The sequence below is a fragment of the Erigeron canadensis genome, chromosome 2 (genome assembly GCF_010389155.1).
Source record: "Erigeron canadensis isolate Cc75 chromosome 2, C_canadensis_v1, whole genome shotgun sequence".
Classification (NCBI taxonomy): Eukaryota; Viridiplantae; Streptophyta; class Magnoliopsida; order Asterales; family Asteraceae; genus Erigeron; species Erigeron canadensis.
Genome location: NC_057762.1, coordinates 39297126 through 39312848, shown reverse-complemented (window position 1 = coordinate 39312848; position 15723 = coordinate 39297126). Strand labels below are relative to the sequence as shown.

General features: G+C 33.0%; 2 protein-coding genes across 2 annotated transcripts; one reads left to right on the top strand and one right to left on the bottom strand.

Annotated features, from left to right (window-relative positions):
• Positions 1 to 2355: 2355 nt before the first annotated feature.
• LOC122588239 (serpin-Z1-like) lies at positions 2356 to 3856 on the bottom strand. The gene is made up of 4 exons (XM_043760360.1): positions 3770 to 3856; positions 3271 to 3639; positions 3028 to 3146; positions 2356 to 2935 (listed from the first exon to the last, which is right to left on the bottom strand). Exons 1-4 carry the CDS (start codon positions 3854 to 3856, stop codon positions 2356 to 2358), a joined length of 1155 nt encoding a protein of 384 aa, XP_043616295.1.
• An 8428-nt stretch (positions 3857 to 12284) lies between these two features.
• Positions 12285 to 15243, top strand: LOC122588887 (SEC1 family transport protein SLY1). Its single transcript, XM_043761107.1, has 2 exons — positions 12285 to 12402; positions 13218 to 15243. The coding sequence occupies exons 1-2, from the start codon at positions 12372 to 12374 to the stop codon at positions 15047 to 15049; spliced, it is 1863 nt and encodes a 620-aa protein (XP_043617042.1). The 5' UTR covers positions 12285 to 12371; the 3' UTR covers positions 15050 to 15243.
• Positions 15244 to 15723: the final 480 nt, after the last annotated feature.

Here is a 15723-nt window from a genome sequence, read left to right as displayed (position 1 = left end):
AAACAACTCGAAAATAATATTTATTGTATGTAAGAAAATGTATTTAATCAATTAAAATCAAACAAGTGGCACCTCTATATGGTTGTCACGTATGTTTTCTTACATACAATAAACATTTTTTAAAGTTGTTTACATACAATACACAAAACTTTAGTTATTTATTACTATAGACATTCATCCAAAGTTTGTTACATTCCAAGAAACTTATCACTTAAAATAAAAAATTTGGGTTTTAAATCTAGATGGAAGATAACCCGACCCCGATGAAGATACGGTGCCAGGTACGGCCGCTGGCGGTTTACTGGTAGCTCCAATGGCGGCTTCGGCGGGTTTTCTTTGAACTAGGAAAAGATAAGCCGACCCAGATTAGGGCTTGGTGGTGGTGGTGGTTTTTTGTTACATTGGAATTTTCATAAAAAGCATAAAAGTTAAAGTAAGTTGAGTTTAGTCAACAAGAGTTATATACAATAGTGTATTACACAATCAGATTTGTTTTGTGGTCCGGTATCTAAATATAATTGTAAAGAGGGGTGCAAATAATAGGGTCCTAACATTTATTTATATAGTAATATAGATAAATACCAATTTACCATAAATTTATTTGACATATAAAGGTAAAAAGTATTTTGTATATCTTGGTATTGAATAATTTAACAAGTTTGAACAATTTTAGTAAGGATATTAGATAATAGAAGTTGAATTTAGTAACTTAGGTAGACAAGTTGGTAGCCCAACCACTCAATGTGATGGTGACAACCAGCATATGAGTTTTGATGGAATGGAAAGGTTGTTCGTTTTAATTTTATATCTTTTTTTGTTTTCTTTTTGAAAAGGCATTGTGTACGATGGACAAGGTGAGAGTTTTCACTTTGGGTGTTTTTATAGTTGTCATACTTGTAGGAGTTACGAGTTGACTAGTACGAGTTGAGTCAAAACAAAGTGAAAACAAGGTCCCAGTGCGTACCTTCCCAACTTGCCTTTGCCCTCATCTGCTGCCACACACAAGAACTATATTTAGAAGTCAAAACACAATAACAATACGAAACAAACAGATTATATATTCATCTTCTATGACTTGTGTGGTTTTATAATTATATGTGAACATATATATTCGGTCGGTTCCAACAAGGGCAGAAAATAAAAGCACCTGCGCAAAGAAAAATCAAACATTTTCGGTTGGTACTGCATCAAAATGTCCATGGCGTAGGCTATTAATGACCATCACAAGCTGTGACCAGGCCCGAATGGTCCATGACAGAAACTCAACTGTGACAGCAAATCCATGACAGAAACAATATAGAACCGAAATAGCAAGTGTGACTCAAAAGGTTTTCTATAACATCTAATGCTCCATTTCATGTATATTTTGTATTGTTAAATCCCTTGAGGACGCCTACCGATTGTAAAATGAAATTTCCTTCACTCTTAACTTCAGATTACATAACCAAGATAAATTTAGGGGGCAACTAGAAAAAGTCTAGCCATAATTAATTAATATATTCGTTCTGCATCTGGTCTACTACTTCATAAATGTTGTTAGTAATTGATTTGTATGTGTTCAAGTCAATGTATGTACCATATTGGGTTACTTTACGAGCTGGTAGTTGGATTTTGGTTTTTTTTCGATCAGGGAAACTTAGAACCTCAAGTAAACTGATGAGTATACAGAGCAAACCTTCACTGTCCTTTTCAATTAATTATCTACAATATATATATATATATATATATATATATCAAACATGAACATACTACTGTTCAGTTACATATAATACTTTTACAGGCTCATTGCTTTTTAGTAATCAAAATCCATCTCTTACCTTACTTGTTTATGACTAGGTCCTAATAACACATATCTGGATTACTCATTGCCATTAGACGGGATTGTGGGATGAGTATTTGCATAAACATGTAGTAAATAGAACCATATAATTTGATTTATCCTTCACCTTAAGACATCCTTACTTAAAAGGAATCCTTATAACACCTTAAGCATTGTAAATTAGAACAGCCCAAAATCAGTGATAGAGGTATAAGATACAGGGGATTAAGGTATTGTAATAAAATGCAGAGCGAGCTTAAAGACTCATACTAACTCATCATGACATCAATCGAAAACAAATATATAAATCATAAAGAGATGATCACAAAAAAATGTCAAGGTACAGGATCCCAAATATTAGATTCCAAAGTAGAACTTATCTAATCAGATTTCAAGATGAACTAGCAAAGAAACAAATTAGAAAACGTACACATCACAAATATAAGTTAAATATTGTTCAAGAGATTACCATAAAGGCTCAACAGAAACACAAAATATCCAAAAAGCTGAAATAAAGCCTAAACAATCATTTATAATCAATTTGGTGCATGGGGATTGAGAACCACACCGATGAAGAAAACAGCTTGAGAAGTGTCTTCTCTTATCATGAACATGAACGGATGGTCTGCCACAAACCTTGCCGGTGGAGGTGGAGGTGGACGCTTTGCTGGACACCCCAGCCGCATGCCTACAAAAGAAGCGGCAGCAGCTTCTGTTCCCGTCTCATCAATTTCAATAACAGATTTCTGAAGTATTTTTGAGACATAAATATTATCTTTAGGTCCACTTGGCTCCACTATCCGGCTAAACTCCTCATTCGTAAGTTCGAAAGGCAATGTCAGTCCCATTTGTTTCACAACATTATCAGCCTCAAATTTAAAAGATATCTTGAACTTGGGTATCCATAGCTCTTCCAGAAACCGTGGTTCAAGGTAAAAATCCTCATGGAATAAAGCAGGATCAGAATGGAAAACTTGTAGTAGTTCCTTCAATCCATCTTTTCTATCAGGGAGGAAAATATACATGGAGTATCTGTTCGATATGCGGCCTTTACTTTTGTATGGAACTTGGAGGATCTTGCAACCTTCAAAACAACCATAGTTGAATCTCTTTAAGCTGGTCATAAAGGGGACCGAAACAGTCTCCCCATTCATGAGATGAAAGTCTTTCTCCTTTGTCACGGTTTAGACCACAATCCTTTAAAATACAAGGCATTCACAAGGGCAATCACCGAATCTTTCAAATCTCCGCCACCAACAAAAGTAGGGATCAAACCTCTAGTTTTCTCGTTTACCCACGAATTTATTATTCCTGCTGATTGATCGGTCTTCACACATAAAACAAGTTCAATGAATATAATACTTAATATAAATATACAACTGCATATATATATATATATATATATATAAAGTTAATAACTTCAAGTTTTGAACGTAAAAGCATGTACGTACCTTGTTTTCAAAGTCTACAAAACTGGGTTCTGTTTTGTAAACACCTTGCAGAACCTCTTTGTAACCAGATTGAACACGATCGATCAGTTTCTTGTCCAACCAAATACCATTTGCTAGACCGATATCAGGACCTTTTCCGCCACAGCCTTGGTTTGATAAAAGCTGTACAACAAGTTTGGCACTTGGCGTCTCGGAAAGAAGTTGGTCAATAGTTTCATGTCCAAGGAACTCCAACAATTGTTTCAAAGTTTTGCCTTGGGCTCCAGCAGCAAGCATTCCCAGCACGGTCTCAAGTGAAAACGGCGAACAAACAAAATTCCCATGCTTGAAACCGTTGCGGGCGTCATCAAGTAAAATTCTTGTGGCAACCTGCATACAGTTCATAAAATTCCCCCTTAATTATTATCATGTATAAATTGAATGATAAATACAGTAAAAGAAAAAAGGAAATCAGCATGCTGCGTAAATAAATTAATATATATAGAACTCGGTTACATACGGTGTTGGTTTTGGATGATAATAAGGTGCTACTGGAGATAAGCTTTTCTCGATATTCTACTGATTCATTGTTGCGTTCTCCGGCCATCTTCTTAGGGAACCAATATATGTTTCCGTATCCTAGGGGTTAATTTATTATATCTCTACTACCTTATAACCCAAAAGCTCTCTTTTTATTTTTAGACATTCTGTCTTTAATATACCGTAATTATCCTTGGACTTTCTATACTGCTTACATACAATGCACACCAAAATACCATACATGCCCTTAAACCAAATTCTCCTCCCCCTAAACCAAACACACACACACACTATTGTTTAACCCGTCTATTCTCTCAGCATCATCCACCGCCATGAAGCGCCGCAATAATCATCACCACCACCACAGCCTTCTCCCCGTCGGCAAGCATCTCGCATAAAATCAAATTGCGGCCAACAACCAACACGCACCTTGGAACCAAATCGCCATCCATCTACTAAATTATTGATCTGCTGCAACGTTTATCACCTTGCCGGATTTATGGTTTTCTTTTTTTTATAATCGTTGCCCAATTCATCACCACCACCACCAGATTCGCCTATCATCACCACCACCGGACCCTCCTATCATTACCACCACCAAATCCGCCCATTATCACCACCACTAGATCCGCCTATCATCATCACCACCAACAACAACTTCTGTCATCACCATCCGCCTATCATCACCACCCTAAACCTAAATGCATAAATTATGGGTTTGTTTTGATTTCTTCTTATTTTATGATATATTTAGTTTTTTTCGCATTAGTCTACTTCAATCTTCCTTTTCTGAAAATTAGTCTTATATTCATGATTATTAGGGAGTGGAGATACATATATAACCAGATCCTAAAGATGGGGCGAGGACAGATGTAATTATAAACAGGTTATAATTTTCAGTATGATGAATATACATTTACTTTTTTATTTTATTTTTTTGCCATAACATAACTGATGTAGGAACCACTTCATCATACCTTGAACTTTCGAATAGAAGCATCGTTTTATCAATGTATATATTGCTGTTGCCATTATTAATCCTCTTTTTGTTTAACTCTTTAAATAAATTTGTGGTGCTTGTGGTAAATGTTCTTTCTTTATGAACTATCCTGCTATCTCAATCCCTTATGTTATTCTTCCCCTGTTGCCTACCCAGCACCTGTTTCTGCTAACCTTCTATTTGATGATCCAACAAATCATTTGGAGATCATGTGGTCATTGACGACATTGGGTTCAATTTATGACGATGAGTGTTTTAGCCTCTTTTAAAGTTAAAAAACATTTATTTTTTAACATCTGAATGTTGGTTATTCTAGAGGCCTAGACGACATTGTACTATGATGTTCCATTATGTAGTTATTTTTTAACACCTAATATACGAGTGGTTCAATTAAGTGCTTAGTTTTATATGAGGTCAATTTTTGAATAAATGCCCCTGATGAATTATATATCACATTTTGTGTAGGTGTTTCCTTTGTCATTAAGGTGGGGAAAGTGGAAAGCGTTGAATTTAAGAAAGGCAGGTGCAATTTAAACATTTCTTGGATACATATATAGTAATATAGATAGATGTATTATGTTGTTTTAGAGATGTTTGATTACTATTAGCTTTATATTATGTAATTATCGTTTTTATGTTTCTCTTTGTTACAATAGGAACTATGATGATGCAATGAATCTTTGAGTTCTTGAAGAGTTTTTATAAGAGATTTGGACAACAGCTCAAGTCTTGAAACCATGTAACATGAGTTGTCATAGCTTTGCACCTTTAGACATTGTCATCTTTCTTTCGACTTCATCAATTTTCTTTCTTATCACACAGAAAATGTAGATATGGTTGCTGAATGCTCGACATGTAAAAGTAAAGGAAGATTTGCCAAGATACCTCACTCCAAGTTACCAAGTTTTGTTTCGTTATTATTGTGAGATTAGCACTCCAACATAGCAAGGCTATTAAAGAAATGAGTATACATCCCTAATTGTTAAAGATTTGTATAGATTATGGTTTGAGGTTTGATTTGCAAGAATTATGCGATGTTAACAAGATTTACTTCTTGATTGTTTTTGCAGTGATGAACTTCTCAAGGACTGCAGTTTTCAATGTTAACAACGTACAGGAAAGTAATCAAGAATGGTTATCGATTATAGATGTTTAGGTAAATTACTTTATTTTACGAGTATTTAATTGTAACAGGAGGTCTCTGTTTCGACCGTTTGCTTATGAATGGAATGATTCGAGTAGTGTTTTCTCTTTAATGGGTCAAGCATTTTAAAAAAGTAGATTGCTTTCACTGTAAAATTGTAACTAGACATATCGGTTTTGGCCCGTTTGCTTATGAATGGGACCACTCGAGTACGTAATGTTCTGTCGTCAATGGGTCAGACATGTCACAAAATCAACTAAAAGGAAAAGACTCATGGACTAAACCTCTTACATCCATTGATTTAAAAAATAAAGTTTTTCAATAAAAGGTGGTTCGGGTCAACCTGGGTTTATCTGTTTCGACGCATACCAAAATTCACATGTTACATAACCCACCCGACCCGCTAATCTTGACAACTCCATATGTAGCATATGCATTATAGATATCTAAAAACTATAGGGATCTCATGTTATAACAAAGTGGTGACACAGATTCGGTTGTACTGAGTACTGTCACCCGGACTTCATTGAGCTGGTTAAACTCAATCTCATGGTTAAGACACCATGGTACTTGAGAGCCAGGTTCCAAATTAAGATGCTTAAATATTGATTAAAACGTTTCGTTTTTTCGTTCTTCAAGAAGCAATTTTAAGTGGCTAATATGTGTCCAGACTAACATGTTGGAGGATCCGAGGATGGACTGGAGTGTATGAGGGACTAGACTTTTCTGTGGTCCTAGGAACAGGTCATTAAGTCTTCTCGAGCAGGATAAGCATGTAATGTAACGTGTTTGTTTGCATATTTTTTAATACTTTTTCTTGCTTAATATTGGTGAATGCTAGCGTTTTAATTTATAATGGTAGGTTGGAGCGGTTTTGTTTAGAATTGATCGTATATTAATTACTACAACTACAGTGGCATATCATAATACCAGAGTGACATATCCTACTTGATCTACTCTTATAGGTACTATTTAAGTGATTTTTGATCTACTCTTATAGGTACTATTTAAGTGATTTTTGCTTCAGTTTGAAATACTCACAAATTGAACTTGTGAAAAATGTGTTATCATGCATGGAACTCCTTGCATTCGTGACAATCCAAGAGGCAATTTTCATAGCTACAAACCATGATGCAACTGGTAATTTGACTGATGTGCAAGCATGACCTGGGCAGGGTGTATGGTTGCAGCGGTTTGTGGGGAGACAACAAGAAGAGCCTATTATAGATGGAAAACCGTCAGTAAATAGTCGTTCTTCTTTTTGTGAGTCAACTTGCAATATCGGTTTTCTTTTTCCTCCGACAAAAATTGAGTAAATAGTCGTTCTTTTTGTGGGTCAACTTGCAATGTCGGTTTTCTTTTTCCTCCAACAAAAATTGTGTTATGTATTTGCTACCATTGTTGAATACTACATTGTTAAGATTGTGAAATTGTTTTTGTATGATTTCGTTACATCGCGTGTGTATCATGTTACATACAACCCATGAGTTTGTTTGTAAATTCACGCAACAGAAAGGTACCGCCACATTTAACAACCAGCGTTTTTCGAGACACCGCTGCAACGCACGGGTACTCTTCTAGTAACAAAAAAATTTACTTATGCGAGAGATCTATCGGTTATATATATATATATATCGATCTCGTAAATCTTTTCCTTTTTAAAATCATATATATTTTAATTCGTTTATATATAATTAGCCTACCGACTATAATTTGCTTGGTGACATAATTTTTTGGTAACAATCTACTCCATATTTTGGTTTGTTAAAAATATGTTAATTTAATTAATGTATAATTAAAAAAAATAGAATCATTTTGTAAGTTCATTTAATTAAATCTATACTCTATATTAAAGAAAATACCCTCATGTTGAAAGTTACATGGGGTTAAATATCTAAAATGTCCTCCTATGTAAAATTTTCACCTACAAGGCTACAACCTTTTAAAAATTTTTCACATACACTATTCTCTTAACATTAATAATTAAATTACACTATCAATCCTTTATTTTTCTAAAATATCTTCATTAAGCTTTTAAATCAATTACTTTTATATGAATTATCTACGGCACTCGACGTCGCATCCACCAACAACACTCGCCTCCACCACCACACCGTCGTCTTCACGACCATCGCCGCATCGCGCGGGTACAATGCTAGTAAGTTTTAAATTTTTTTAGGGAACTTATAAAAACTTCATTTACCTATAAAAAAAAATCAATTTAAGAATCTTTACAATTATCAAAGTTAATTTGAACTCAACTTACTTAAAATTGAATTTTAAACAGCTTAAAATTTTTAATTTATACTCAATTTACCTAAAATTGAACTTTCCTATTTCACAAAATATCTACAACTTATTATAGATTTTTGGGGTTTGCTAAATACAGCCCTTAGGGCTGTGTTTAGAGTGCATAGATTGTTTGTACATTTACAATGAAAATCAGGGGGCAGACTTTTAATACGGAAGGTACAAGTTTTTTGCTAAATATAGCCCCTTAGGGCTATATTTAGCAAACCCCAAAAATGTTCTATCTTATAGATATAAAATTAATTAACTAAAAATAAATAAAATTTAATGTAAGTATATTAATATTTTAAGAGTAACTATTATTTTTTATAGAACTTAAAAAAATATCATATTTATTATGTTGTTTGGGGAAAAAGTTCAATTACTGAGATTGAAACAACCACCCAGTTTGTTGGTACGACTGTTTGTTTATTATATTATTTTGTTTTTATTTCATAACCTTCTTTACATTTGAATTGAATAGTTAATTTTTATGTATATCTTCACCTTTAAAATTATAAACTTTTATTAGTTTAATGTATGAAGATCTAATATTAATAACATTGTAAACCCCGTGTCCAGTGTTGGACACGGGTCTAAAATCTAGTATATACTATACGTCAGTTCAACTAATGATTTATTAATCAATCAAATCGCTCAATTTCATCAAATTGATTTTCACTTATGTCATCTTTTAGATTAAATACAAATTAAAAATCCTAATAATAATTAGCCAAATGTATTATTAAATTAGTATTTATATTATTTTATAAAAAAAGCCTCATTAATTTACACTTTTTTATTTTTCATCAATAATTTACACTTTTTAGCCCTGGTTACTTAATTTATATTTATTTTTAGTCATGAACTTGAGAATTTTTTTTAAAATTTATAATCATTTAATTAGTTTAAAAAAATCTCAATATATTAAATATTGTCTACAAAAAATTATTTCAAAACCTAATGACATATTAACAAATATAAGATTAGATTTTTATAAACTATAAATATTAATATTTAGTTTAATATTTAATATAAACACAATTTGAACTCTAAAAATTCAAAGGTTGGATCAGTGGTAAGCACCCTTGCCTCTGGAGACAGAGGTCATGAGTTCGATCCTCATCCTATGCAAAGGTTGGAGGGCCTTTTCTACCATTTAGGTAGAAACTGAAAGCAACCTCTATACTTAGGTAGAGGTAAGGTCTGCCTACATCTTAACCTCTCCCATACACCGTCGAGGTATTGGGGCTCAAAACCCGCAGAAGGCGGCTCTGAGCAGTTACTTACTTACAATTTGAACTCTAGATACATATCCAAAACATAATAACAAATGACGATATACAACATCTTTATCCTAAACACAATAAGAATCACAAAACATTAGACGGTCAAAGAAAAAAACACGATTTACAATAGAGGGTTACTTGAATACTAAATCGAAGTCAATATGAACTCTATTCAAGATTCATTATATCTCTCAAATCAAAAAGGTACATAATTTTCTCTTTTTATGTATATTAGGTTTGCGTATTAATGTTTAAAGTTACAATTGTCACTCAAATCAAGAGTCCCGATTATTATCAAAGAATATGAAAACAATCCTAATTGTTATCTAATTATCATGGGACAGGTGATTGAAAATAAACCTATACGTGTTATGGGTCCGCACCATAATCAAATACATATACTTGAATGTCAAATACATAATCAAATGTATGTTTATATTTTAATTTTTAATTATCTTTCATAATAATATCAGTTTCAAAAAGTTATATAATAGAGAGATTATTATAACATGTGCCTTGTGGAATGAATACGACGAACAATTTTATCAATATGTGTCAGCTAATAATAACAGTGACGAACATATGATTATTGTACTACAAGTTGCAAAGTATAACGCTTAGAACCCTATATCTTCAAAATTATAAGCTTTTATGACTTAAATGTATGAAAATCTAATATTGATAATATCGTAAACCTTGTGTCCAGTGTTGGACACGGGTCTAAAATCTAGTACAATATTATAATCCAAATCTTAATTACATTTATCGAACCAATTGAAACACTTTCATGAAAACTTTTTTAAAAGTTTCTTGTAAAATATCCAGGATAATATTCTATTGAAAAAAAAAATCAAATTAATATATTACTCATTATATTATATATATATAAACCTATATAAATTTATAATTTATTTATGCATGAAATGTATATGTTCTTATAACTCGTAATAGTTTTTACCAATTTTTATTTTAACCCTCACAGTTTTTATCTTTTAACTTTTGTCCCACATCAAGGTTTTCGTTTTCATATTCTTGACACTAAACTTTTTAGTTATCATGTTTATATTAAACAACTTTCACATAGTTACAGTTTACACTTTTACTTATAAACATTCGGTTTTGATTACTTTCATCCGTTCATAGATATATAGCATTTTAATATATGATCATTTTCATTATCGTTGCGTCTTACTTTCATGTCACATTTAAAGTATTAATATAGTTATTGTTTTTGTTTTTATATATGTTATTACTCTGTTATTTTTTTTTTATTGTTATTCATACATATTTGCAGGGCGGATGCAAAGCATTAGGGAGGGGGAGACCGACCCCATCCAAGTTAGCACATCATAGACAATTTAATAGTGTATTTATTTAGATTTAAGACCTTAAACATAAAAAGAACCCAACCGATAAATGGAAAAGAACCCAACTCGCGAAAAATTTAGCAATGTTCAAAAACAATCTCTCGTGTGTTATAGTGTAGCAAAAGTTTTTGTAGATTTCAATGGAAGAAAGAAAATTGCAGGTTTTTTCTAGAAGATGATAACATGTTTTGTACAATTTGTTATTTACCCCCGATAGTTTCTGAAAATATATATTATACCCTCTGGTTTCGGTATTTTTTACTTGTAAAATTCAATTGGGAAGTAGACAAATAACATTTCTTTGTAGTAAAGTGGGCCTAGTCTTTTTGATATGGAAGGGAGTCACGGACTTTTAAAGTTTAAACTTTAAAGGATGATCTAAGTTATTTATTTACTATGTTTAAATAACGCTTCATTTATTAAAAACAAAAAACAAAAACCCTCAAAGTCTAATATTTTGAGTCCTAATTAATTATATTCTTATAAGGAATTTGGGATATGTTTTTTTCTTATTGTTTTTAGATAAAAATAAAAATAGATGAGGTTTGTAAGTCTTGTTTTACATGAAAAATCATGATCACGATAGGGCAGCTAGTTTTAATAAATTATAACATCTTAATACATATCTTGTTTGTCTATAAATTTAATAGTGTATATTTTTCTTTCGTCATGGGCATTAAAACTCAGGATTGGCTCTGGGTAAATATTTAGTAGTAAAAAATTGTTCGATAGATGTTTGGCAAGTGTGATAGTTCTGTTGTTTCCAACGTAAAATTTTTGCCCCCATCCTTCCAAATTCCTGGATCCGCCACTGCATATTTGGTTACATAAAAATTATATTTCTTGAGCCCGTGACAATGCGTGCATACAATGATTAGTGATAAACTAATAGTTTAAAAGGATTTGCTAACTAGTGCCTTGAGATATTAGTTTGAGACATTAGTTAGTGTGAAACTCAGAGTTCATTAAAACACTCACTAATGGATGTCCGAAAAAGCAATACTCTAATTAAAATCCTTTAATTTGTTTGTTTATGAGTATAATAGAAATTTAATTTGTTTTTTTTTTTTTAACAGGAGATTTTTTATTTTAAATAAAGAGACTGTTTGGCAAGGGTATTTTAAGGGTTTTTAAGGGCTTAAAAGCCCTTAGCTTTTAAAAATAAGCTAATTTGAAAATTATAACCCTGTTTGACAATACATTAGGAATCAAAAGCCTCAAACCCAAAAAACTCCTAAAAACCGCAAAAGGTCTTTAAAATAAAAGCTCGTAATAAGAGAGTTAAAAAAAAAAAAACCTAAACCCCTAACCCCAACGTTAAATTCCAGCCCAAACCGTTAACTACAGCCTCAGCCCAAACCTTAAACAAAATGGCTTTAACCCTGTATATAAGACGCATGGAACATATCTATATATTTATTTTCTCAATTCTTTTTTATTTCATTTGATTTGAAGTTCGATCTTTCTTTGTAGATCTCAGATTAATATTATCAATGGCGCTAAATCTTCGTCAAAAACAAACAGGTAATTAAACTCCATTTCGTTATGTTTCCCCCAATTCAATTTCATGTATTATTATTCCAATCGAGATTTATTCAGTAACTCTTATTTTTATTTTTATTCCCAATAATTAATCTTTGCGAAATTAGATCTCACAATTGGTGTGGGTTTGAATCTTTATCATGTAAATCAATGCCTTTTATTTTTCTTATACTTAATTAAACGTTTAAACATATTGCCTCACAATTACATGTCTGTGATTTATTAAGATTATTAGTTATGTGAGTTTGAATTTATTTTTGTATATTGATAGTTATCTGCATATTGAAGTATATATATATATAACCCTAGGATTGTACTGTGCAATGAAGTAGAAAGAATAAAACTTTTGTGGGTTGTGTTTGTTAAGGAGATGTTTGATTACAAGGATATTGAACCCCAAAGTAGTTGCCTTTTGTAACTAGAATAGTGTCCGTGCGATGCAGTGCCAATAGATAGTTTTAGGCAGTTAAAAAGATAAAAATTCTGTTCGTAGTGGAGGCAACCAGCTTCTGATGGTGTAAGGAGAGAGCTTACGTGTCGTTTTTCTGTTTATTGTGTTTGAGAATTGGTGATCCGGTGTTTGTTTTCATTGGATTCGGAAAACAGGTGATGTGGCGTTTCTTAATGGTGTTGCTCAATCTTAAACTTAAAATGAGGGGTCGGCATTTTGCTTTATATATAAGTACAGATAGATAGTAGTGATATGGAGTAATGGGATATTCGAACCACTGTATAGCCATTTAGCTAATTTATTAAAAAGTTTGATACTTCATTATGAAAATTTGTTATACTTTCAGAGTGCATAGCTCGGATGCTGAATCTGAATCAGCCTATAAATGCTAGTGGAACTGCAAACGAAGAAGTTTACAAGATACTGATTTACGACAAGTTCTGTCAAGACATTTTATCCCCTTTGGCCCATGTTAAGGATCTTCGTAAGCATGGTGTAACCCTCTATTATCTTATTGATAAAAACCGCGAGCCTGTTGCTGATGTTCCTGCTGTTTACTTTGTGAAACCGACTCATCACAATATTAAAAGGATTATATCCGATGTATCTAATTCCCTCTATGATTATTTCCACTTAAACTTCTCATCATCGATACCCCGTCCTCTTCTTGAAGATCTTGCATCCGGGACCCTGAATTCCGACTCTATTCAACGGATTAATAAGGTGCATGATCAGTATTTGGAGTTTGTAACCCTGGAGGATAACCTGTTTACTTTAGCAGACAAGTCTTGTTATGTGCAACTAAATGATCCTAAAGCAACAGACCGTGAGATTGAAGAGATAATTGAAAAGATAGTGAGCGGGTTATTTTGTGTGTTGGCTACACTAGCCGTAGTTCCAATCATTAGGTGCCCACGTGGGGGCCCAGCTGAGATGGTTGCATCGTTGTTGGATCAGCGGTTACGTGATCACTTACTGGTTAAGAATAACTTGTTTTCAGAAAGTGGTAACTTTACTAGTTCGTTTCAAAGGCCTGTTTTATGTTTGTTTGATAGGAATCTCGAGTTATCGGTTGCTATTCAGCATGACTTTAGATATCGACCACTTGTTCATGATGTACTTGGGTTGAGACTGAATAGACTTAATGTACAAGGAGAGAAAGGTGGGATGATATCATATGAATTGGACGGTTTAGATCCTTTCTGGGTAGCTAATGGGTCTTTGGAGTTCCCTGAAGTTGCTGTTGAGATAGAGACACAGTTAAACAAATATAAAAAAGACGTAGATGAAGTGAATAGACGAACTGGTGGTAATGATGGAGCTGAATTCGATGGAACCGATCTAATTGGCAACACAAAGCATTTGATGAATGCAGTCAACTCATTACCTGAGTTGACTGAACGAAAAAAAGTGATTGATAAACACACAAACATTGCAACTGTTTTGCTTGGTGAAATTAAGAATCGGTCTCTTGATTCATTTGCTAAAAAAGAATATGAAATGATGATAAGAGGTGGGATTGATCGTGGTGAACTTCTTGCTGTTCTAAAAGGAAAGGGTACTAAAATGGATAAGCTTCGGTTTGCTATCATGTTCTTGATTTCGAACGAAACCATTCCACAGTTAGAAGTTGAAACAGTTGAAAGTGCCTTAAGAGAAGCTGAGGTGGACCCAAGTGCGTTTCAGTATGTTAAAAAGATAAAATCATTATTGAATGTATCGTTAGCATCAGCAAATTCGGCTAGCAGAAGCAACATTGTTGATTGGGCCGAAAAACTTTATGGTCAATCTATCAGTGCTGTAACTGCAGGTGTGAAGAATTTGTTGTCCAGTGATCATCAGTTAGCAATTTCAAGAACAGTTGAAGCTCTAATGGAAGGAAAACCTAACCCCGAGATTGAATCTTACCTCATGTTTGACCCGCGTGCTCCAAAGTCAAGCTCTGGAGCAACTGGCAGTCATATGAAAGGGCCGTTTAAAGAAGCTATTGTGTTTATGATTGGTGGTGGAAATTATGTGGAGTATGGAAGCTTACAAGAGCTTGCACAACGTCTACAACCAGCTAAGCATATAATATATGGATCAACAGAAATCCTTACAGGTGGTGAGTTCGTTGACCAGCTTGCTCTGCTGGGACAAAAGATGGGTCTAGGTGGTACTCCTGCACCTGCCAACTGAGTTTCACCAAAAAGATGGCAGGATCTTTGGATGAAGTCATTCATTCTTGTTACTTTTATAAGTAGCCGATGTAGATTTTCTGCTATAATGTTTTTCATTAGTCTGAATGGTATAAACTTGGGTTATAGGTATATCGTTAAAACTTTGATATGTTTGATTTTGATTGTTGAATCCAGTTGAGTCAAGTTTGAGTATGTTTTGGTTATTTACAACTATGTTGAACTACAGATACGTTAAATTATTTGATATTTTAACTTTGGTTAAATAGTAAATTCAAATTAGGATGTAATTTGGATTGCAATAAAGTTTGAATTTTATTGACTCGTTTCTCCTCTTTGTTGCTCTGCACATAAATTTTTAGTTTAATCATAATGTACTATGCAAATTCATTATATGAATTCAGTATTTCGTAAGTTCTGAATACGTTTCGTGCCACTTCCTACCCAATTGATCCATTTAGTCTTTGAAGTTTGAACATAATCATCAGGATTATTAAGTCTAATACATTTGCCTATTTGGATTAGTTTTTTACGCAAACTATTTTGTACAGTAATTATCTGGCTTTAGTAATAACTGGCAAGTTTTTTAAAATTACAACGTATATTAAAATGAAATAAATAGGACAAGATCTTGACTTTTAGATGATGATTAAATTGATGCACGAAGATTCACAA

Excerpts from the sequence above, each read along its gene's own strand:
- LOC122588239 (XM_043760360.1), bottom strand. The coding sequence starts at position 3,856 with ATGGCCGGAGAACGCAACAATGAATCAGTAGAATATCGAGAAAAGCTT. Across the intron at positions 3,640-3,769 it reads TATCATCCAAAACCAACACC|GTTGCCACAAGAATTTTACT; the intron begins GTATGTAACCGA and ends AACTGTATGCAG. Across the intron at positions 2,936-3,027 it reads ATTGCCCTTGTGAATGCCTT|CTTAAAGAGATTCAACTATG; the intron begins GTATTTTAAAGG and ends CTTTATGACCAG.
- LOC122588887 (XM_043761107.1), top strand. The coding sequence starts at position 12,372 with ATGGCGCTAAATCTTCGTCAAAAACAAACAG. Across the intron at positions 12,403-13,217 it reads TCTTCGTCAAAAACAAACAG|AGTGCATAGCTCGGATGCTG; the intron begins GTAATTAAACTC and ends TTATACTTTCAG.